This window comes from Populus nigra, chromosome 4 (assembly GCF_951802175.1).
Source record: "Populus nigra chromosome 4, ddPopNigr1.1, whole genome shotgun sequence".
NCBI classification, from domain to species: Eukaryota; Viridiplantae; Streptophyta; class Magnoliopsida; order Malpighiales; family Salicaceae; genus Populus; species Populus nigra.
In genome coordinates, this window is record NC_084855.1 from 9,767,246 (window position 1) to 9,791,866 (window position 24,621).

At 33.8% G+C, this 24,621-nt stretch overlaps 2 protein-coding genes across 11 annotated transcripts; both read right to left on the reverse strand.

The window, feature by feature from the left end:
* Positions 1–587: 587 nt before the first annotated feature.
* LOC133692418 (CST complex subunit CTC1) lies at positions 588–9,527 on the reverse strand. 9 transcript variants are annotated; one of them, XM_062113332.1, is made up of 17 exons: positions 8,342–9,526; positions 8,095–8,213; positions 7,772–7,846; positions 7,588–7,666; positions 7,384–7,446; positions 7,138–7,215; positions 6,777–6,968; positions 5,899–6,003; positions 5,479–5,757; positions 4,789–5,283; positions 4,015–4,647; positions 3,765–3,856; positions 2,575–2,776; positions 2,323–2,428; positions 1,489–1,823; positions 986–1,155; positions 588–912 (listed from the first exon to the last, which is right to left on the reverse strand). In XM_062113332.1, the coding sequence occupies exons 1-17, from the start codon at positions 9,398–9,400 to the stop codon at positions 810–812; spliced, it is 4,185 nt and encodes a 1,394-aa protein (XP_061969316.1). In that variant the 5' UTR covers positions 9,401–9,526; the 3' UTR covers positions 588–809. The 9 variants fall into 9 exon arrangements, 6 of the variants coding, with proteins under 6 accessions (XP_061969316.1, XP_061969317.1, XP_061969318.1 ...); XM_062113333.1 differs by lacking the exons at positions 588–912; positions 986–1,155; positions 1,489–1,823; positions 2,323–2,428 and having other exon boundaries at positions 2,637–2,776; positions 4,015–4,062; positions 4,227–4,647; positions 8,342–9,527; XM_062113334.1 differs by lacking the exons at positions 588–912; positions 986–1,155; positions 1,489–1,823; ... (1 more) ...; positions 2,575–2,776; positions 3,765–3,856 and having other exon boundaries at positions 4,473–4,647; positions 4,796–5,283; positions 8,342–9,527.
* A 3,539-nt stretch (positions 9,528–13,066) lies between these two features.
* LOC133691505 (mitogen-activated protein kinase kinase kinase 5-like) lies at positions 13,067–18,376 on the reverse strand. Of its 2 annotated transcripts, none has more exons than XM_062112040.1 (11): positions 17,650–18,376; positions 16,162–16,971; positions 15,989–16,076; positions 15,789–15,851; positions 15,536–15,699; positions 15,208–15,283; positions 15,050–15,109; positions 14,832–14,957; positions 13,846–14,055; positions 13,644–13,737; positions 13,067–13,537 (listed from the first exon to the last, which is right to left on the reverse strand). In XM_062112040.1, the coding sequence occupies exons 1-11, from the start codon at positions 18,069–18,071 to the stop codon at positions 13,419–13,421; spliced, it is 2,232 nt and encodes a 743-aa protein (XP_061968024.1). In that variant the 5' UTR covers positions 18,072–18,376; the 3' UTR covers positions 13,067–13,418. The 2 variants fall into 2 exon arrangements, with proteins under 2 accessions (XP_061968024.1, XP_061968025.1); XM_062112041.1 differs by having other exon boundaries at positions 13,640–13,737.
* Between the last annotated feature and the right edge of the window lie 6,245 nt (positions 18,377–24,621).

Consider the following 24,621-nt stretch of genomic DNA (forward strand, 5'->3'; position numbering starts at 1 on the left):
AAAAAGTAATGATGTCATTTTAGAAAAAAATCAAAATTATGTTCTTTACTTGATTGATCTGTCAAGTTGACCAGGTTTGACCCATTCAACTCCCAACCCGATTCGATATGAGATATGAGTAGGGTTTATTAACAGTGATCACAGGTACAAAGAATCATATAAACAAAGGACTAGTTAAAATATATTAAAAGATGATTACCCAGGTTGAATCTACTTATCATTACAATTTTTGCATTTCACAACTTTTGTGACAAGATACAAGTAGCTTGAGATGCCAAAAAAGCAAGCATGGGCTAACTTTAAAATATTGTTGGTGTTCATGACCCCATCATCAGGCAAACCAAGAAAAGATACATGCTAACCATCTAGGTGGTGGCCTAGTAGTAAGAGTTTGGGACTAAGAGGTTTGCTCCCTCTTAGGTCTCAGGTTCAAACCCTATGGCTGCTCATATGATGGCCACTGGAAGCTTACATGGTCGTTAACTTCAGGGCCCGTGGGATTAGTCGAGGTGCGCGCAAGCTGGCCCGGACACCCACGATAATCAAAAAAAAAGAAAAAAAAAGATACATGCTTTGAAAAGAGTACATGATACAATACAGCATGTATATGCTCAGAAGGCTTATATGAATTTTCTTAAAATGTCTTTCGTATATACAAACTCCTAGGTCGATCATTATGTTGTATCTGGCATTTGTGTACAGAATCTTAAACCCTAACCTCGTGTTCCGAATGTGGAAGAAGAGATTCTATGCTTGGGTACAGAATGATATGCTTGGGTCAATAAATCATATAACTACAATAATAGCAGTCAATCCCAGAATGCCACTGTAGGTAAGACAACAGGTACACAAACACATGGCAAAAAGGTCCCCGGACTCGCAGGATTATGCTGCCTGGTCCCTACAACACAACTAAGGAGCAGAACTAGCAAGGAAGTCGCTTCACATCCAGGAAAAATTAGTGGTACAAGAAACAAACGTTTACCTTCTTAGCTGTTCTTGAACCATGTTCCAGGCCTCGGTACGAGTATCCGTGTAACAAACTTCCCTAGCCCATACATTCTGCATGGGATGCGGGGCCATCTCCATTTGCATAAGGTGCTCCTTTTCCAACTGATTAACAGCATTCATCTCCATCGCACTCGCTGTAACAGTCTGTCAATAGCAAAAAGATGTGATAGTGTTAGGGGAGCTCAAACCAAAAATTTTTAGAATCTTGCTCATATGACAATGTGAAGCCTTGTTTTTCTATATCCTATGAAACTATTGGAAAACTTCATATTTCAGGCTACTTTTGCCGTATCTCATGGAAATATTGGAGAACTCAATATTTCAGGTTACTGGACAGCGATTAGATTGACATAGAACTAAACCAAAATTATTTAGTTCTGGATGATTCACTGTCCTGAACTCGAGATACAAATTATTTCTTGTACTTTGGTGGTTTAATTTCTCCATGAATTCATTTCAGACAGACTATAAACTTACCCAAAATGTTCCAAAGCAAGCATGGAAGATTATGAATTTCAGGAGGTTGTCATCTGAGCTGCTGAGGTCATCATCTGAACTGACAGAAACATTAAGATCTTGATATGAAGAATCTACCATTGACCCGTGGTTTTTCACGACAATCCTGTGATGCTTCTTTAACATCTTTTCAAGATGATACATAGTGGTTTTCCAGGAACTCTTGGTAATCCCTACCCGCTTTAATGTGCAGTCACTGCTTTCAAAAGCTCTCATCGGAAGTTCTTCATGCAGCCTTAACAAAGTTGCTGCTCTTTCAGCATTAGCCCAGCAATAACATGATGATGATCCATCATCTATACATGCAAAGAGAGGATAATATGATTGCATAGGAATTAGAAAGAAAAATGTCCAATGAAAAGACAAAAGACAGCTTGTAAATGATATCCTTTTGTATTCCATTGTGCATCTTTCACAAGTGCCTCAATATACACGCAGGGGCCTGTCTAATTCATGATAAATTAAAGCCCGACTAAATATAATTTAATAAACCATTTAGCCATCACATAGTTTTACAATTAACAATAGCTTTAATTCAGTAATGCAAAAGGTGCTGCATAACAAGGCACATTGTGGATCCATTTAGTATGTGCTCTATTTTCTTGTATCACAATAAAGAACTCCCAATTGAGGTTTGATTAAAGCTGTTTACAACACTGCAAACACAAATACAATGTTTTGACTTTTCAAGGTAGAGAGATGGCACAACTTGTCCGTGCAGATAGTGAGAGAGAAAAGTGATTAATACCATATAGTCATGATATAAATGCTTTATAAAGATGAGAAATAACTTACCCAGCACAAAAGAAGCAAGTGGAATGTCAAGAAAATGTTGCATGGAGTGAACTTTTGATGCCAAATATTTTCTGTTCTCCAGAACCAGGACATGAACAGCAACAACCTATCATAGACATGAGCAAATAAATCATGGTTACAAGTATTTCACACAATTAATGTTCACTTCTTCCTATCTGACAATAACAAATTACAAAGGAAGGATGCAATTGAGAGAAGAACAGATAAATTCATGAATCTAACAAAAATTACCCTGCAATAGAACTTCACAGGCTTGCTCTCTGTGCGTTGATTCAATTCTGAAATCATAACAAACGAAACTTTGTCCAAAGAGGCAGCTGATGATCTGTATAACCACAAATCAGAAGAATTTTCCTGGGACGCTTCATTTGCAACCCTTAAGGAATTGATCACTATAAATGAAGCAGGAGTCAGCATCAATCTATTTGTTCCCCTGAAAAACCAAGAAACAACAATTGATAATATGTTAACTTCTTACTAAACCATAAAGGATTGGTTTAGGAGCAGGTTTCACAAAGAGGCTTAACATGAAGGGGAGACACGGTTCATAAATAACATGATTAAAAGGAAGAGCAAAGGACACTGAAGGATAGATCAGCCACTATGCAAACAACAGATCATACATGTCAAGTATCACAATAGCACAACTTTAAACCTAACAAAGTGAGTATGAACACAAATTGGAGTATGCATTACCATTATTACTCATGCAAGATCTGAAACTAATAACAATATACACATAGCCAAGAACTCTAATAAATACAGCTTTTAACAAAACTCCCTGACTGTAGATTGTAAAAATAGATATCTCAGGAACCCTATATTGCTCCATACCACACTATACTGTAAAAAATGAGCCATTAATGTCATTTTGGACACTGAGCAAAGCAATTATTCCCAGCCCCCAAACTAGGGCCCAGTTTGCAATCATACCTCTCTTTTCAAACCAGTAACTGCAAATGCTACTCTTTTACAGTTTTACACAATGCAGTGAAACTTTCCCCTGCCATCAACTTTAGATGCAATATCCAGTGCTTATCTGCACTTATTTTCTTATCACAGCACTTAAAATCTTAATCTTGTCGGTTTTTGACACAGAAGGATATGGAATGAAAATAGACACTCAAAAGGACTTTGAAGAAAATACCTTCTTACAACTACCTCTAAAGCAAAATTGTATAACAACCTCTTCCGATACCTGGAAGGTCTTTTTTTTTTTTTTTTTGTAAAGCTATTATAAGATCCTCTGATATACAAAGTTCAAGAAGCACTAGTTCAATGTTGAGAGCTGATGAGATCCATATTCCAAAAATTAAAAAAGAAATGTTACAATAGTATTGCAATAACATCCGTATGAAGTACTATAATATAGACCAATATAATTCAAGCATTACAGCTCATGACTTTTTTGGATTCCATACCTCAATTTAAGAACTCGATGAAATGTGGCATTTACACCAGCTCCAAATCCAACAGCATATGCATGTTTGCTCAAAGAACCAAAAATTCTCACCTATTAAATGAATCCATCATTAATAAAAAAATCTCTAACAGAAAAAAAATAATAATACAGCAAGATGAAGCAGTTATATATAAATAAAAAATAAAAGTGGAGAATTAAATCAGAATACACAACTTCCACGTTACGGAGACAGTCTGAAAGGAAATTACCATTTGCTTGTCTACTAAAACATGAACACAACAACTGCTTGGAATCCCCTGAAAGCATCCCATATGAGGAATGTCACTCACGGTTTCACAGCTTGAATGAGCATTGGCCAAATTGGAGTTTAAAAAATGAAAGGCGACAACATTGCCAAGCACAGATATTAAATTTCCTTCAGGAAATACACAACAGGAATTGGAAGATGCGAAGGGCGTACTAGATGCAGACATTTTGGTCATAAAGTGAGGAGATCCATTAAAAGCCTCTTCTGGCATCACAACTGGCATGAAGCCTTCTTTCATTTTGTTAAGCTTCAGTACCAAAAGATGCATTATATCGGCAGAGAGATGAAGCTGGACATCTGAGCATTCTGGAGAGTTTCCAGTAGACCTCCTGAGAAGTAGCTCAACTTGATTTTTCATCAGAACCTCTTCATTGCTTAGAGAAGAATCACCAGGAGGAGCATCATCTAATGATTTATCATTTGTAACATCATCAGATGAGAATGAAAGGCTCCACAGACATATTCTGGAAGAGACACAAATTTTACCACCACCAGTATTGTTGTAGTCCTTGAGACAGCAAAAAGATTCTTCTTTATGGTGCTTTATTACATAGTAACCCCCAATCTGCAGCATCTGCAATTTAGATGAAAGTCAATGTAAGTTGTCCTACATGGTAAGTAAAATAGCAAAACTATTTTATCATCCCTGCACTGGATGAATACCAAAACTCTGAAAATTGAGGGAAATGAAGAAAACTGAGGGGATCTGACACACCTGATACCTGAATAAACTGTCAGAACTGAACTCCAGCAATATCTTCCTGCCACTTGGTTTATAATCAGCACCAATCTTTACCTTGCAATTTGTGCAGCACAACTTCCCTGAACTAACCAAGTTGTGACTGTTGGCATTTCTAGCAATGGCCATACATGGAATTTCAGGACAGCTCAGTTCTCCACATTTCCACTTAGTTGATTCCCTAAGAGAACCAGAGCAAGCGCTCAGCTCACTGCCAACATAGCTCTGATCATCAACTAAAACTGAAACAAAAGCCTGGCTGGGCATGCAATCCATCTTACACTTCTTATTGGGTAAATATTCTTCATTGTTTTCGCCAATGTAATGTCTCAAGGGTTTGTTCAGCCAAATCCTTGAAATCTCACCAGAATGTGCAATTGGATCCATGCCTGCAATAGACAGGTCCCAAGGCAGGACAACGGCCTCAACAAACACATTGGCCCTGTTTGGTATCACTGGATCACCTTGTAACTGTGGACATGAATGTAGAAAGATCAGAATTCTGTAACTGAACAAAGCAATATAGTTATTAAACATGCAAACAGAAACTCTTTTTTCTTTTTTACTTTCTTAACTTCTTGGACTCATGCAGTGGCTGAAGGGAAAATTACTTGGAGCACGTTTTATAAGCCTTGATAAAACTCTATTTGGCATATGCAAGCGTACCTGATGTAGCAAAGGATATTTGTGTGAGATCCAAATCAAGTGAAATCTTCCACTTTGAAGTTCCTGAAGATCTTCATTAAAGGGCACAGAAGGATAAAAGCAAAGATTTCTGCACGTTGCACGGCTTAAGTGAAAATAGGAAAATATTGCCAAGTTCATCTCTGTTGCCCGTGGCACATAATGAAAGATATGGCTGCATGAGAGAGACTCATTGTTGAGCAACCCCAAATGATCCACAACTTTAGGCATGCCTTCCATAATGAGACTATAGTCAACAACCTGTAAAATGAGGCCAAAACAAAGTGACTAAAGATACTTGAAAAATCTATTTGAAAGATGAGTGCATATAATTTATAAACTTCAAATACATTAAGCGGACAAGATGATGGGAAAAGGTTTTGGAATCATCATTAGCTACACCTCATAGATGTTGTTGGTCTTCCAAGTGGATGGAAGGTCGGGTACCAGAACATCGATGCTTCCAGTCGCATCAACTAACTGCAACCTTCCAGAAGATGGAGAGATCTGGAGGATCAGTAAAAATATTTATAAAATCAAAAGGAGCTTATAACTTCATCCATATCATCTTGACAAAATTAGAAAAGATGGAGAAGAGCCCAAAAAGTGCAAGGGACAGCATCTAAACAAACAATGATGCACCTATAAACAAGCACACATACACACTCATACTGCATATATAATTTAAAAACAAAAACTAAAAAACAAATACAAGAAGCTCATTTTGTGCACTCATCCACTTATTAAGATAACTTATTTTCTGTATAAATCTAATTGGCACTTATGGACAGCAGTGTTTTACTAGTCAATCTATATCAAAGACCACTTTTGCATATCCATCGTCAAAGTTAAGTTTAACCCTTTGTTTTCTCTAAACAAGCCTTTTGAACCTAGGTTTAGAATTGCAAAAATATCCAGCACCCATGCTACAATTTATCATGATTTGCTGGTTCTACCCTCACAATTATTATAAGTACCCTTCTTAGAATATTGAAATAATAAAATAAACATAATATTGCCTAATCTTAAGTACATTCTTCTCCTATTTCTTACCAATCACCCATGCATCCTCTTCTTCATCAATAACCTGAACAATTACGCTACAGATGTCCACTCGTGCCTCAGTTACATGTTTATCCATTAATATGTTAATACAGTGGGGAAACAATGCCGTCCATGCTTGCTTCTGCATGTCAAAGCTGAATATTTGACCAGAATAGCACAAACAGTTGCACTAATAAAGTCTACTACATGCTCTACATTGAAGTTACATCTCTAACCTTCAGACTTCCAAGCAAAAGAATGCCTATATCTTCGCTCGAAAAATTCCTCCTCAATGGCAAACAATAAGATGTCCTTTCATGTGACAGTAAGTTAAAGCGAGATTTTTCCTGTGAAGTATGACAGTCATTTGATACTGTCCTCATCCACATGTTATCACAATGACTGAGCAAAATAGAGATAGGTGCCACCTGAAAAGAGTAGAAGGAAAATGAACCTTTTGCTTTCACATGACCATATTGCATATTGGCTAAAAAATAATATGACCACTCCATACAGTCAGATCAAATCAGCCCTCGGATGAGCTGATGCAAGCTGTTGCAAAGATGTTTTGAATGGGGCTCAAAACTAAAAGCTTACCAATTTCAGGTTACCATGATATGGCTCACTACCACAGCCACATGATTCATGCCTGCATAATTCTGTCAGTACTCCAAGCTGCCAAATTGAAAGGAAAAAAAAACACTCATTACAAGGTAATACACACACACACACACACACACACATATACATATGTATGTATGTATGCATGCAACTATGCATGCATGTATGTATAACAAAAAAGACCGGTATCAGTTTCATCTAACTGTGGATTTACCAATTTACCCGAGCTCGAAAAATTGATTCAGGCAAATGTGATCTAGCAAACATCTGAGCTAGCCCTTCCTTCTGATAATACCTTGCACCCATCCACGTCAAGTTAGCATATGATATCAAGGCTTATAAGCATGGATGTGAAAAGGAATGCACAGGCACAGGAAACTCCAACCAGTTCTTTGACAGAAGCAAAACCTAGAGAGAGTAAATTACATGTTTTGATCCCAGAATCTCCTTTTCAGATAAAATCCCAGCAAACTTCTTCCGGAAGCATGAAATAACAAGCAGTGTCCTGAAACTCAGCCATCATATGTAAAGTAAATCAATTAAAAATTTAACACATTCCAATCATCTTGTAAATTATTGAATTTCCCAGGACCATGCTCAGATTCCATACCATAGTCTGGCAGAAAATGTCAAGGACTCAATGAACTTCCCCAGCTGACTCTGTGACTGAGCCACCATATGGCATCTGCAGCATACAATTGAATCGGTAACATACATGTGGGCCAGGTTATAATGTTCTAAAGAAGTTACTACATGTTTTCCTACCACTCAGCGAGACAAAATTTCAAAATATCAGGGCACATGCCAAAATTAATACAGAATCAGTTTGGGTCCATTATCAGAAATGGTACCGCTCAATTTCCATGAGAAGTAAGCATAAGCCCACAATAATCGTTAAGGGAAGTTCAAGAGACATAATTTAGTAGCCCATACCCAGTTTCCAATGGGGAGAACGATTCCACAGTAATGCTAGTTTTGAAGCAAGCCCCAAGTACGAGCATTTTTGTCCAAGAAAATTTTGGATTCACAAAATGGACATTCCTCGCTGATATCTAAAACAAAAACTAATGGTGAGAAAAAAATCGGGTTGCCACTCTCATAAGTTAAAGTGATTAAACTTTAATTGTACTAATTGAATTATTTTAGATATAAAAAAAGGTAGAAAGTTTAGTTCACTTACAATCGCACCCTCTCTAAGACTATGTGGTGCAGTAACTAGCTGATCCGTTAATAAAAGCCACACTTCCTTGTCCAATTCAACAACCATCCCTTGCATATACACACCTCTAACAACTCCGGTATAAACACCACATTCCCCATTCCCTCGGATAACATTTCTCGAGAGCGGTGGCCATTTCTTCAACACTTTTGGCAATTGCAAAACAGAATATTCAGTAGTCACAAACATCAATTGAGACTCCTCTTTTCCTATAAAAACTAACTTCTTTTTCAACCCAGATAGCATAATCACAATCCCTACAAGCTTCGTAATCACAGGATGCCAACACCACGAAGCACCACAAAAATACACAAAGGAAGGTTTTGTAAAAGAATGAGAATCGCTTCCTTGATCTATGCTATGCGAAAACTTAATTGATTCAGGAGAATTACATGTTTTACACTGACAAACCATAATTCGCGCAACAAACCCTCGAAGATTTTGTGATTGACCATCACCAATTGAACAAGGAACAATAAAAACAGGACTTATCGATTCAATTGGACCGTTAACGCTATAACGTGCCTTGGATTGATCTTCTTCATTAGAAGGCGAACCTGAAACTAATGGAAATAAATCTAAGGAACTCGAACTGCGAGATATTACACTACTGGTTGAATCTACAAAACTCCATTTGATAATCTCTAAGAAGCCGCCGCCACAGAAATGTTTCAAAGGAATGAAATTCCAAGCGAGAACTCGAATCTTCTTCCCGATTATATTGACACGGAAATCGAGAATATCACAGCAGATTGTGGATGAATCATCTGAGAATCGAAAGCAATTCCTGATTGGACATTTTAGGGTTTCGGTTGGGAGAGTTAAGGTTCCGAGTAAGATCACTGAGTGGTTCAAGGGAGTAAGAATTTTAGGGTTAGGGTTTGTGGAAGGTAGTGGTGATTGAGATTGGGGTTTTTGGTTTGTTGAGTTTAGTTTGGATTTGAGGGAAGATGTACCGGTGAGTGGCTGAGCACGGATAACTAGCTCTTTGACTGTGAGTACTGCAGCTGTTTCTTCCATGAATTTGCAATCGATTGATGAGTCAGGTTGAGTGAAGCTTAGCTGAGTGTGAGAGCGAGAAGGGGAATGTGAAGGACAGAGCGGGAACCAGAAGATATTTTAAAAGGCTTTTCTTTTGCTGTCCGCTGAGAAGGGGCCAGCAATGGGTTTGACTTTATGGCCTGTTGATATTGCCTTTGCTCACACCTTTTGGGCTCGTGAAAGAAGATACGTTTAGGGCCCTGCAGATTTATTTAAGAATTTAAGCTGTTGATCCCTTGTTTTTGTGATTCTAACTTACTTTCCAAAAAAATTTAACCTAATAAAATATTAAATTTTTTATGTTTTTTTATAATTTTAATGTAATAGTATTAAAAATAAAAAAATATTATTTAATTATTTTAATATATTTTTAATTAAAAAATACTCTGCACCGCATTACCAGTTACACATTTAGAGTGTGTTTGATATTTTAATGAGTGTCATGTGTTCATCTAGGCTCCCCCTCTATCTAGGTGTGTCACTTGTATTCATCCAATTTAATATGTGGGATCTTTTATATTTTCTTCTTCTTTCCCCTTCTCTTGACCTTGCAAAAAATAGAAGTTGCCAATTATTTTGTTATTTCTTCATATTTGGTTCCTGTTATTTATTGTTGTTTGTTTTATTTAAGATGGTTTATGAAATTGAATTTTTTTTCAAGTTCAACCTCTTTAATTTTTTATTTTCAGATTTAGTCCTCATATTTTTAATTAATATTTATTTTATTTTATATGATTTTTAATTGTTCATTCTTTTTACTATTTCATCATTTTTAGGGTTTTTTCTACCAATTTGATACTCATTAGTTGATTGCTAATTTTTATTTTCTTTGCAATTTTATTAGATTAATCTTTTTTTTATTTCATGCTACAACATTTAATTTGTTAGAAGTTGAGCTTTTTGATTAAGCTCGAAATAAGAATTTTATAAGTTGCGGGTTTGGAAGATTATTCTAATTTTAGAAAATTTATCCGGGTTTATTATTTTTACTATTTCATCATTTTTAGAGTTTTTTCTACCAATTTGATACTTACTAGTTGATTGCTAATTTTTATTTCCCTGGCAATTTTCTTAGATTAATCTTTTTATTTTATTTTATGCTATAACATTTAATTGTTGGAAGTTGAGCTTTTTGATTAAGCTTGAAATAAGGATTTTATAAGTTGCGAGTTTGAAATATTATTCTAATTTTAGAAAATTCATTCAGGTTTGCTTGGTTTTTTTTTTTATTTTTTCAAGATCATTTTTTTTATTTTCATCACTCTACATTTATATAATTTAAGATTGGATTTTATTATTTTCTTTATTTTCTTTCTATATGATTTTTCATTAATTTTGGTAATGACATGAGTTATCTCGGGTCTTTTTATTTATCATTATATGTTCAATTTGTCTTCTTTTTAGAAATTTTGTTTTAAAATTAAATTAGATTAATTTATTAAATATAAGAATAAGATGTTTATCTCATGATATTTTGATTAGTTTGCTTTTTGATTTGTTACTCTAATGGTACGTGCGACCTCTCTTAGTATCAATATGAAGCCTTTTGCAATGGCCTTTGAATCGTTTCGATAAGCTATTTTTAGTGGTTGAGCATTGTCTATAGTAGAGCAATGGTAGGTCTTCAATGGGATTTTCTTTTTTCTCCTTTCAAGAATGATTAATTATTACCTTTTTTGTTCGTATTATTTATGATGTTTTTTTTAAAATTATATTATTAAATTAATCAGACTTATTAAACTCTACTAAGTCAATGATCAAGATCTCATATTTTTCTTACTTCTTAAAAAACATTAGCATCAACTTAATTTTTTTTATTCATATTAGGAAAAAATTTATTCAGCCCGCGGCGTAGCGAGATCTACCTATCTAGTTAACAAAAAACTAAAAGGAGTGGTGCTTTTATTATGCACCACCTCACAAAATACAATTCATTGTAATAGTTTATTTTGCCTTTGTTTTTTTTCTTTTAAAATCTATGTTTTTTTATCTATTTTTATCCTCCAACATGTGATTTATTGGAAATTAAGCTTCATAATTTATTATGGTTTATTTTTTATGTGGTTATATCCGTCTCATGATTTGTGTTACGAGTTTGGTAAGTTAACTCATTTGATTTTAGTTTTTTTTTTAATTAGCATTGTTTTCAATTTCATCATTCAACGCTAGGTTGATTAGAAATTTGACTTCATGATTTGTTTTATTTTGTTTATTATGAGATTATTCCGATCTCATAACTTAGTTCACGGGTTTTACAGTTAATCTGGGTAGACTTGGATCATTTTATTGTGGTTTTTTTATTGATTTATTTCTCAAATTTATTATTGAGCAATGAGTTTATTGAGAATTAAGTTTCATAATTTATCTTATCTTGCTTTATGTAGGGTTATCCTATTTTTATGACTCTTATTGCTAGTTTAGTAGGTTGACTTTAGTCATTTTTTCTGTTTATTTTTTATGAGGTTATCTTGGTTTCATAATCTATGTCCCGAGTTTGGTTAGTTAACTCGCATGACTCGATATTTTTTTAATTAGTATTTCTCTTTTCAATTTTATCATTTAATATTGGGTTGATTGAGAATTCAACTTCATTATTTGTTTTGATTTGCTTTCTATAGTGTTATCTTGGTTTCATAACCTGAATTATGAGTTTGACAAGTTAACCTTGGTTGACTCATGTTATTTTTTTGTGTCTTTTTTTTATTGAATTTATTTCAGTTTTATCCTTCAACAATTGGTTTATTAGGAATTGAGCTTTATAATCTATTTCGATTTGCTTTGTGTGGGGTTATCTCAGTTTCATAATCCTGGTCGCAGGTTTGACAAGTTAACCTGGGCTGACTCGGGTTATTTTTTTGTTTATTTTCTATGAGGTTATTCTAGTTTCATGACCTAGGTCCTGGGTTTGGTGGGTCTACCAAAGTTCATTCGAGTTGTTTTTTATGTTCTTTTTTCTTGATTGATTTTTTTTTTAATTTCATCATTCAACATTGAGTTGTTGAGAATTAAGCTTTATAATTTATTTTGATTTATTTCCTATGAGGTTATTCTGATTTCATGATCTTAATTGTGAATTTGACAGATTAACTCGGATTGTCTTGAGTATTTTTTTTTCATTTGATTTTTCCTTTCAATTAATTTTTTTTCAATTTCATCATTTAATATTGAGTTTATTAAGAATTTAACTTCATAATTTGTTAGATTTGCTTTATATAGGGTTATCACAGTTTGATAACCTAAATCAAAGATTTGATAGGTTAACCATAGTCGATCAAATATGTTGTCGTCTAATTATTATTATTTTTTTAAAATATCATCTTAAATTCTTTTTATTCAAACTTTGTTTTTACCGATTATTCAAATTATTTTTAGACTTACAAAGTTAGGTAGTGTTTGAAATTGTGGTAGTAGTTGCTTTTCAAAGTTTTTTTCGTTTGGAAATACATTAAAATAATATATACACACATATAAAATTTATTTTTGATATTGCACAAACAATTCAAAATCATAAAAAAAAATTTAATATGAAACAAAAAAAATCAAAATTTTTTTAAACACAAAAGATCTACTACACTAGTAAGAATGATTTGATATTTTTTTTAGGTTGAAAAAAATCTACTTTTCTTGTATTTAATTTCACACAAATAATCAATACATTTCATCTACACTTCGTTTTTTCTGTTACACTGTTGTACAATATTTCTACATACACCAATTATCCTCTCTATTTATACAACACTAATTCTAACCATGAATGAGGTAAAATAATTAATTGAATCTACAATCAAATCAAATGCCGAAATGACAATTTGAGTATATCTATGTAGGACCCCTGCAGCCTTGCTTCCATGTCTCGTGACAATCATCACTGCATAATTCAGACGTGGGATTTCCCTTCCATGACTCCTTAAAAGCGCCAGAGGATGGTTGCTTGCTGCACCAGGTGGCGAATCGGCAGAAACATTAGAAGAAGAGGTAAAATTATGTGAACCATGAACTAGTTGTGCACTTGTGCTGTAGATATGTAAGGGCGGGCTTCGAGTGCTGAACAAGGTGGGTGCTGAGAAGATGAAGCCCAGCTGAACGTGTACACTTTGGCTTTATTGACTGGTCTCGCTGTGGGTGTAAGATCACAGAAATAAAAAATAATTATTAATCAATGAAAATAGCAACTAAAATTAAATAAATAAAATATCTTGCAAGTAGTTAATATACAACCTACTTCTTGGCAGGTGATGGTTCCTCATCCGCATGCCCGGGGAGGTTTGCAGCACGTCATTTTCTGCGGCGCGATCTCTCAAATTCTGTGAATTATCCTATAAAAGCACCCCAAACAATTAGCATGAAAACTAATTATATGCACGCCTTTTGGGTACAATGAAATGCTTTTAGCTCCATTTAAAGAACAGGAGTTTGATACTCACCGTGAGGTTCACTGCAGGTGCTGCTTCTGTGCTTGCTGGCACATTAAGATCACCTGATCTGCACACGAAAGGATGCTCAAGTAGCGTCATGGCCGAGGGACGCTCTGCTGGATTTCTTCGAAAGCAACGGCGGAGGAAATCTTTTCCCTCTGGTGACAAGGTTTCTGGCATAGGTGGATCTTTATGCAAAATCTTGAACATAGCTTGAGCCTGATATGTAGCATTCATTGCATCAAAATTCTTAATCAGAACACATGAAATCCTGGGTTGAACTTACATTTAACGAATCAAGAACTAACACGCAAACTAGAGAAACCATAATGTTTTGTGTGGTCTGATAAAAAAACTCGGTCGATAACACCAAGGAAACAGAGGTGTTTTGGTCAAAGATTGAATACTGGGCATTTATTATTTGCAACTGGGCTTCTATTACAAGGCTCTCCTATATATCTCGTCAAATCATGACATCAATGATGAAATATCTTATTCTTCAAAAAAGGATAGCTATTCTTCACTACAAGCCATGTCAACATTAGCAAGGAGAAACAGTGATGAGTGGTTTTCAGAGCCAATCCTTTCTCCCTGGATTACTTGAGAAATTAATAGTCTTTTACTGAAGGTCACGTTAAAAGAGCAATGACATAAGAAAAAGCTTTGGAAGGTATTGCAACCCCGTCAATAGATCAAGCAATTGCTCTCCCAAGGCAGTGGGCAATATGCTGCAGGACAAGTACCTTAAATGCATGCTCAAAAATGAGTGCAGATGGAAACATTCTTCAAATACATTTCGCAATATTTAATAGAAAAGGAAATTTTAACCACAAAAGATTTTGTGATGAAAATGTTCTTTCCTTGTATTCCAAATTAAAAAAATAATAATAAAATAAATGAATATACACTTTGCGATATGACAATAGGTATCCGTTTAATTTTCAACAACCTAGGCAGTGAATACTAAGGGGGAAAAGGTGTAGTTATGAACTCACCCCCTGAAGGTCACCCCATGGAGGTTTGCCAGTAAACATCTCAATGATTGCGCAACCCAGACTCCATATATCAACAGCCAAAGCAAGTTCCGGGTTGCAATTTTGCATCATCACAGCTTTTATGACCTGAATAAAAGAATGAATTTGAAGAAAATGCATCGATAAGCCACACAAGCACACACGGGTTGTGTATCTATAATAATTTCAACATGAAGTACCTCTGGAGCCATCCAGTGTGGACTGCCCTTTAAGGACAATTCATATGATAGTCCTGAGAGCTGTGCAACAACAAGAATAGACAAAAACCCCACAATGAGAAAAGTACAGAGTTTGTAATAGAACCAAACAAAGTGTTCAAAGTTAATTCAGAACTCACATGTTTTGCCATCCCAAAATCTGTGAGCTTAACAACACCTGATGCATCAACAAGCAAATTTGCACCTTTAATGTCCCTGTAGAGCATAATTGTTCAAATCACTAAAGCTGCCCAGCAGAGAAAAGCCTCAACTTTATGACAGATACACATCATGCTTCCATACAATGTCCTTAATCCAACAATCACGTGCCATTTCTACTCTTTATAACGGTGTTGCTCTTTACAAGATTCTATTTTTTTCACAATTTACTGAAAGACATTTGGCATAGTACGATACTGACGGTTAAAAGAGTTCATTTTTCCTCTTCGTCAATCATGAATCACCCACCTATGGACCGTCTTTGTACTGTGCAAACAAGCCAGCCCAGAGAGAATATGGCGGGTGAAATTGCGGACTATGGATTCTGTCATGTGTCCACAGTGTTCATGGACATACTTATTGATCGATCCAGGATTAATATACTCCAAATATATGTAAAAATGATCATCAACCTGCGCAGAGCAAAATGCTCTCCTTGAGTCATCAAACGAGAAGAAACTTTAAACTGATACATTATTACTGGGAACAAAGGAACACTCACAATCTCACTGCCATAATATTGCACTATATTTGGATGCTTTAGATCACGTAGAATTCTAATCTCCTGCAACACATGGCAATAGAATCCACCAATCAACTTGATTAAATTTCGTTTCTGCATTTGTCCTTAATATTTGCAATTATAAGGATGGATATGGTGAATTGAAATCGTTAAAATGCCTATAAGGAACACAAAGATACCTGCTCCAACTGTTTTATACATTCAGCAGATTTTGGATCGTCAGGGATGATATTAACTTCCTTCATTGCACATGAGGCTCCAGTCACTCTGTCAAATAAAAGCAACCAATTAACGCTCCACTGAAGAAGAAAGTCAAGAAACAAGCACAAAAGCTTCAAAACTACTAGCTTACCTGTTGGTTCCAATATAAACTCTTCCGTATGTACCAGATCCAATAAGTTTTCCTTTCACCCATTGATTTTTATTGAAAGGTACATTTAGTTTTTCTAAGGTGTTATGGATGACAGTCGGTGGGGACGGAATGGAAAATTGTAGTGGTGCAACTTTAGGAGGAAGAGGCAACGGATGAGCACTTGCATGACTGCTTTCAGGCCACTCATTGGAACTTCCCTGAAACAATTGATGATTTGATAGAAATGAAAAAATATTTTTGGGGTTAAGGTAGGAACCTTGCAATGTTGGGCTATGAAATGGAGAACGTTCAGGACTAAAAACAGTTTTAACTGGTGGCACTTGTGAAGAATGGCTTGCAAGCCTACCGAAGTCTGGAATCTCCAAAGTTGACTGAACCTGGTTTTCTCGACGAGCCACTAAAGTAGGTAAAAAGTCTCCGGTGTATGATCTTTGTGGGCTAACAGTAGCAGGACTTGGGAGTCCACTTGTCGGGGCACTTCTAGGAGAAGTAACCCCCCTGAACTTGTATATAGCACCTTCAACGTTTACATCATTTGACAGTACCCTATTAGAATCGCCTGAAGATTTAGTCGACTCAGTGGCAACACGAGAAGCAAAAAGATCCCTGGCATTCAATCTTGGTGGACTGGCAGAAGGACTTGAGAAACCACTTGTTGGGGCACTTCTGGCAGGGATTTTCAGTCTTATGTCACTATTAGTGCTTTCAACATTTGCGTGCCAAGAGAACCTCTGACGAAAATTGCTTGAAGGTTTGGCAGACTTTATAGCAATGTGATCAGTGCTATTCCTGATGGTGTTCATAGCCAAATCCATAGGGAAGATCAACATAGTGACATACTTTTATATACGAAAAATTTGCAATTCGACAATCAAACAACGTCACAATATTTAGGTTTCTAAAGATTGCCTCCAAATCCTAACCTCATCGCAAATATATAGATTACCCTACTGACATCATGCAGGGAACACAGAAACAGAACTTGATCACGTTACCTTGAAGTGATTTGATACCGTGCAAGTGAATTTTGACTTGCTATAGGAAATATATCATACCAAATGCACCCATTACATTCGATTTCATCTATCTCAATATCCATCTTTATATCATTTACTCAAATTTGTTGTCACGGATGAGCACATATTCAAAGGGCTGATTAGCCTTATCCTTGCAGTCATGACCTGTAGTTTCATCACTTGGTATGCGTTCTTGATTACAAGGGGGTGACTTGAGTCCAAGATCTTGAGCTACAGGCTCGTTATCAATCACTAAAAAATAAAAACAAAAGAAAGAGAACAGAGAACACAAATGTTTATCCTGCTTGTAACTAACGCAACTGCCTTCAGCTACTTGTTTAGTACTTTTCTCTTCCACAATGAATACAAGTGTTCATAATTAAAAAAAAAAAAAAAAAAAAACTAGCATCCAATTTAGAAATGAAAAAAAACATGTACAAAATGATCTTACCTCCCTAACACATGGCCCGGGCCTTCTTCCGATGATCCGGGATGACCCTGGGTCAAAACCGAACCCAACGACTCCCGTTTCCTAGTCAAAAGCGATTCAGGTACTGGCAATGGATGCGGGACGGCCACCGAAGACCAGTAGTCCGCCCCGCCCGGAGACCACGACTTTTTGGCGGAATCAGGGTCAGCAGGCGGAGAATTTGGTCGGTCCGTGAGAGTGAGATTCAAGCCAAGCTCCTGATCACTGACATGCCTAAGCTTCCTCTGCCGCTCAAGCTTCTTCTGCATAAAAGATTGGCCACGGGTATTACAGGAATTACCAGCAGTGCCATGGAAGTTGTTGCTGTCATCCTTTGAGGAAGAAACAGAGGGGTATGATGGCATTGAAGAAGAGGAGGAACAAGTTTTTGAAAAGAAATGCATTTCGGGGGTTTGGAGAGAAAGGAAATGAAAGTGTTTGAAAGCTTCATGTGAACGTACGGTTGTGGTAGTAATCGTCGCTAGCTGCAAGCCTTGGAAAGAGAGGAACTACTTAGGTTGCTTCGTTGTTGTTGCGACGCTTACTTCTTTTTTTTGGGTCAAGTTCTGCACTTGTTTTTTCAGTCAACTGCGAATATGAACGAGGATTTTGGAGGAGTGAAATCCTAGGATCTGACTGACTTGCCGAACTTCAAACTCCCTTGTGGCTTTTGAAGGTCAATTTGCTCCTTTTGTGAGCTTGGATTAAATCTTTTCTTCCCTTCCTTTTTTATCCACTTTGCAACAAGTTTTAACAGAACAACCTTCATACTGATATCGATATTTTCATAGCCAATTCCACGGTAAATAACCCCACTTATGTTTGTCAATGGTAATTGAGTTGAAGAAATGGGAGTGGTAAACACGAAATCTCTGCAGGCGCGAAGGTCAATCTATGTGACTCACGAAATGGACCATGAGAGAGATAGACCAGCTAGCGTTGATGGAGACGAGAGATGGACTTTAAATTTATTTTACTATATGAGAATATTTCTTCCTTTCTTTAATTAAATTAAGGGGGACAATTTCATATTTTTATCGTTTTTTAATAAGATGAACTTGATCCAAAAAAAAATCTAGATGGTTGACAATATCTACAATGCACCTGGAGCGTACGGCAAAATCATAAGTTTTTTTTTGAGGATTTGATTTTTTATTATTATTAATATGAATATCCAGGTTAACTTGCGTGCATTTTAACTAATTCTATGAGCCTTGAGGTTAATGATTATTTAAATCTTCAGTGATCCTGAGATTTATAAGACTCGAATTGATGATTTCTAGAAAGCAAATTTAGAATCTGACCAGTTAAGTTACATCTCTTAAGGTTAGGATTTAATTTTGTTAGTTTTAAGTCTTGCTTTGCATTTCTTGGCAAACTACATACATTATTTGTGAGTTTTCGATTTAGTTTCTTCAACCTACTACGATTATGAGAGAAAAACAATTGCTTTAGTTTTTGAAATAAATGGTTGCGTGACCATTTTCTTGGAATCCATTTGCACTATTATTGTGGAGCTGGTAACAGCTAAGGCATTGGGCGTTTTGCATTGTAAAATTCTTGTTTTTTTTTTTTTTGGTTGATAATAAGAAATAAACAGTAGCTCCTTTCTAGGCAGAGACCCAGACAAAATTGTAGATAAAACTTAACTTTGCACCGTCATTCCATCCGTCCTGCCGATATGCCATTTAAATGGAGGTAGTATGTAGTATTGTAATATTAATTGTTTTTTTAAAATGTTTTTTATTTAGAAATGTATTAAAATATATTTTTTATTTTTTATAAAAAATTAAAAACAATCTAAAACTAATATAAAAATTTTAAATAAAAAATATTATTTTTTATAAAACATTATTCCGATAGCGCTCCAAACATCACCTAGTAAAATGAAAGCCGGGAGGCCAATTTATTGATTGCTTATGACGATTTTGCAGTTTTGGATATGTTAACGACAGCTTCCATAAAACAACTGATCTGTGTGAGATTAATGGCAAACACAGCTAAAACTCAAAATTGAAAACGTATACCAGAGGGTAGAATTGCTGAAAGTTTCGGTGGTTGACCTGTGCCTGTGCCATACCGTGTCAGTGATTTACTAATTTTACGAGGAATTCTTTTGCCTCACGCAGTGGCAATTTCCTCTCATACTAGTAGAGAATACATGTTAATAACATAAAATGAACAAATACACTTGAGAAAAGACCGTTAAAAATTACTAGGTTGAAAGCTGAAACCACCCCCCAGCCGAACTTATCTTTGAAATGGTAGGTAATTCTGTTGAAGATGTTAAGAGCTAGAAACCCGACATCTCTTTGGCTACAAAGGTCGATCTACATGACTTACGAAATGGACTCCGAGAAAGGTAGAGATGGTCAGATTCAGAGCTGGTGGAGGGGAGAGAGAATTTTATCTTTACTTGTTTGGGTCTTTTACCAAATTAGCGTAGTTTGGTAAAAGATTTGACAATATAACATAAGATAATAAAATATCATAAAAATAGTAATGTTTTCACTCAACTGCTAATGAGAATCATGGTTTTATTAATAAATCAGTAATAAAAATGATAGTTGTTTTGCAGCCCATGCCTTATGGGATGAAACTTTTAACTTCTAATCAAACAAATATTTGGTTTGAACTTTGAACTCGATATTCAAGTAAACACACAATATATCATTGCTTAACAACTTCACCAAATCAAATTTAGTTCTGAAAGTTTGTTCAACTACCAAATCATTATTACTATATGATTTTCTACGGTAAACAAACTAATTATTACAAAACATGTCATGAACTTCGGTATCATAACTAAATTCTAGAACAAAAGGCCTCATCACTCCATCGTCGTCGTCGTCATCGTCATCATCATTTGATTTTTCAACTAAACACATGACATTCATATTTTCATTATCATTAGGTTTGAAGGAGTTATATCTGTATTGATCACAACATCATTACAATTCAACCCCAACTTTGCCACATATAATTTTTTTGGTATTTCAAATAACATGCCTCCAGTAGCATTTAAGAATATAATACTTTCGTTAATATAAGTGAAACTATTATTCGTATAATAAACAATAGTACCATTATAATGACACAATATAAAAAAGTTTGAAGACATATTTTGTAAAATAAGATCGAATACTCCTTTTCATCAAAATTAAATTATCTCACAATTCAACGCGAACCTTAACTGTTATTACTCTGTCCTTAATAATATCAATGACAAAATATGTAATTATATAAATTAAAAACTAAATTATCTAAATTGAATAAAATCTCCAATTATGATAATTTTTTAACCAAAACTTAACACAGACTCTAGTTGTTATGATTTCAACCATAATTTTGTTAATAACATCAATTGATTAAAAATCTATCTAATTTATTAATTAATTTTTTTATCTTAACTAAAACAATTACTAAATATGACAAGTAACCTAATAATCAATTTATAATCTACGTTCTCTAATTCAAACCTATTTAATTTCATAAATAACATTAATTGTATTAAGAATATAATTACAACACTGAAAACCTAAAATTATCTTAACAACAATAAAATACCTAATTATCAAACAAAACACAAATAATCATAAACAAAAACTCAAAATTTATCAATTCAATAATGAAACCTATAAAACTAAGAAACAATGCAACTGTTATACTTTGATTTTTTTATGTTTAGCTGGTAGGGAGGCTATCTTGGCCCGTGATTTGCAACAAAAAAAATATAGTAGAAAGACTCATTGAGATAGGGGGAAGATGATTATAGTGTTTTGGTAGAGAATTAGAGGTTGTTAGGGCAACTGGAGGCTGCTTTGGGCAAGGGACTTAACGATTCTTAAGGTTTTTTCTCTAAGGAGCAGCAATCACAGAGAAAAACAGGGATTATATACCCATCATAACCATAATTCTAAATCACAGTTGTATTATGTAACAGCTATTCAGAATCCAGTTATATTAAACTTATAGTTTTAAATTGCGGTTTATAATAAAATCATGATTCACGGTTTATAATAAAATCATGATTATATTAAAAAATATGCTTTTGAATAGCAATTCAGTTAATATGATATTTTCCTAAAACTTTTTCAAATTGTGGCATTCCCTTAATACTTTGTCAGTTTTCAAAAAAATCTCCTTGTTTTAGGATAAAGCACTGGATTAGTTGACAAAATCTACAATTATACATACAAAAAAAGTACTTCATTTTCATTTTCAGCAATTTACCTATATGCCCTCAATCATTTGTACGTTTTCGATTTAATTTCTTTGATTCTGGTAAGTATAAAAGAAATATATTGCTAGGTATGTTGCCCTCTTGTTATCTCCTAAAACTGAAGTTCTAAAGTCACATATGCACTCCAAGGCACTTTAGGTTTTCACTCGATAATTATCTTTGCTAAGTTAGGGGTTGGATTAAGTTTTTTTTTATATAAAAAAATATTCCAGCATTGTTAATATATTTTTTAATTAAAAAAATTAAATTATATAAGAATTAACTTAATATAACCTGATCGACTTGGTATGTGCAAAAACAACTTAAATAACTAATAAAAATATAGTTTAACTTAAAAAATCAAGATGATATTTTTTTAAAATATTAAAATGATAACATATTAGATCAACTCAAATTAATATGCTAAATCTATTATTTAGGTCATGAGACTCTAATAACCCTATAAAAAACAAATGTATTTTTTTATTAAACTTGATTATCAATTAAAAGATAATATTAAAAACAAAATTCAACTAAAAAAATAAATTAAATTAACTCGAGTTAACATGTTAAGCTTGAGTTATAAGATTATAATAACCCCAACAGAAAGATCTAATTTAAAATATATCTACCTAATTTAAAAATTTTAATGAAAAAATAAAAATATTTTCTTATATAATATAACCCAAATGAAAGGAACGACAAATTAATCCAATGTACATAGAAAATCGATTCTCCCTCTGCATGAACTCTTCTCTTCCTCTCCTTTTCCTTATAATCGATTCGTTTTCTCTTCTTTTTGTAATTTCTTACGATTTATAAATGAATGATAGTTGTTCTTTTCAAAACTTCATGAGTTCTCGCTCCATTGTCAATTATGCAATCTCATCCTTTGGTGTGCATAATAGTATTCAAATTTAGTTCAGGCTTTTAGAGTTTTAATTTTTAATGTAAAGTTGCAGTCGCTTATGGATTACCAATAATTGATTTATTTTATAATTGATAAATTCATTGTTTGTTTATTAATTGGTGGGTGAGGAGTAATAATTGTCATTTTCAATTTGACCAGAGATAAATATATCGTTTTTCATCTTAATTGCATCATAAAATGATCAAAATACACTTGAAAGCAAAAATTTAAACTTGGTGTAGGTGTTTTGTATTTTCACAATGGTTTATTCATTACTATAATGTCAACTGAAGGATAAATTAGTATTTGACTAGATAAAAATAATAATAACAGTTAAAATGCACAGTGAATAACAAAAAATACCCTTTAAATAAAGAAAATATAAACATGAGATCAAGAGTGTCTAGTCTTTTCATAATATTTTTTTTTTGTAATTATAAAGTCAGCTAAATAGCAATTTTATATTTGGCTAAAAAATAGGTGAGCGCACATAAGAAGCACCCATGCCCTTTGAGAGGTATGTGCAGTGCCTCCCAACTTTCAAAAATACTTTTTTCTCCGTGTCGTTAAAAGCATTATCATATCCCTTTCTTGTTGGAGTGACGCATGGCTCTGGTAGTGGTCTGGTTTGTTGTCAGTGAACCTTTTATTTTTCCTCTCTTCTCCCCTGAAAATTATAGTTTGCCCTCTTTGTTGTTGGTATTTCAGCTTCAATCCTTATTCTTTTGATTTTGAATTTTTTGTCTTGCTTTTTTAATAGAAGTTTTATTTATTTTTAATTTCATACTTTAATCTCAATTTACCAAATATTATATTCTCTAATATGGTTCTCATTCTTTTGATTTCTAATTTATTTTTCTTGGCTCTTTTGTAAAAGTTTTATTGATGTTCAATTCTATTATTCAATTCAAATTGATGGTATTATATTTTCCAATTTAGTGCTCATTGTTTTGATTTCTAATTTGTTATTGGTTTTTTTTGTAAAAGTTATTATTATTTTCAATTTCAACCTTCAATAAAAGCATTGTTTTTATTTTTTATGGTCAATTTTGATCCTTATTCTTTTGATTTTTTTGTCCTTTTACTAAATTAACTTTTCTTTTCAATTTCATCCTTCAATCAAATAATTATTTTTTAATTTTGATCATTATTCTTTTAATTGCTATTTCTTTAATCATTTTGTATAATTAATTATTTTTTTTTAATTTTTTCCTTCAATAGTTGATTGATTGAAAATTAAATTTTATGGTTTTTAAAAATTGAATGCTTCGAGTCTAATGACTTTGGTCACGAGTTTGAAAAATTAATGCAGATTTGACAGGATATCTTAGGTTAGCTCAATTCTGATTACCGAGGTTGTAGGCATGTCATGGTAACTCAGGTTGACCATGACTGATTTTTTATGTCTTTTTTAACCTGTTTTTTCCCTCTGTATTTAATGAGGATGTCGATCCATATATTGTCGTATTTTATTTTATTTTTTCTAATTAAATTAAAGTTAGCTTATTTGATCTAGTCATATTTACGATGCAGTTACATATTTTTTTTTCTTTTATAAAACACACTTGCAACAATTGAAGATTAATTTTTGAGCCAAAAAAATAGTATGATATTATGGTGAATCACGTGCACCAAGGCTAGTTATGACAATAATAATTTAATTTACTTTTATTTAGGTAATATTGCAAAGCCTTCTCTTTTGTTAACATTACCATAATTTACTTTCTATCATGATCGTTGTAATAATAATAATAATTTTATTCATTTAAAAGGTCTACTAAAATATTTTTAACTTCATTGAAGTTAAATATTATTTTAAATA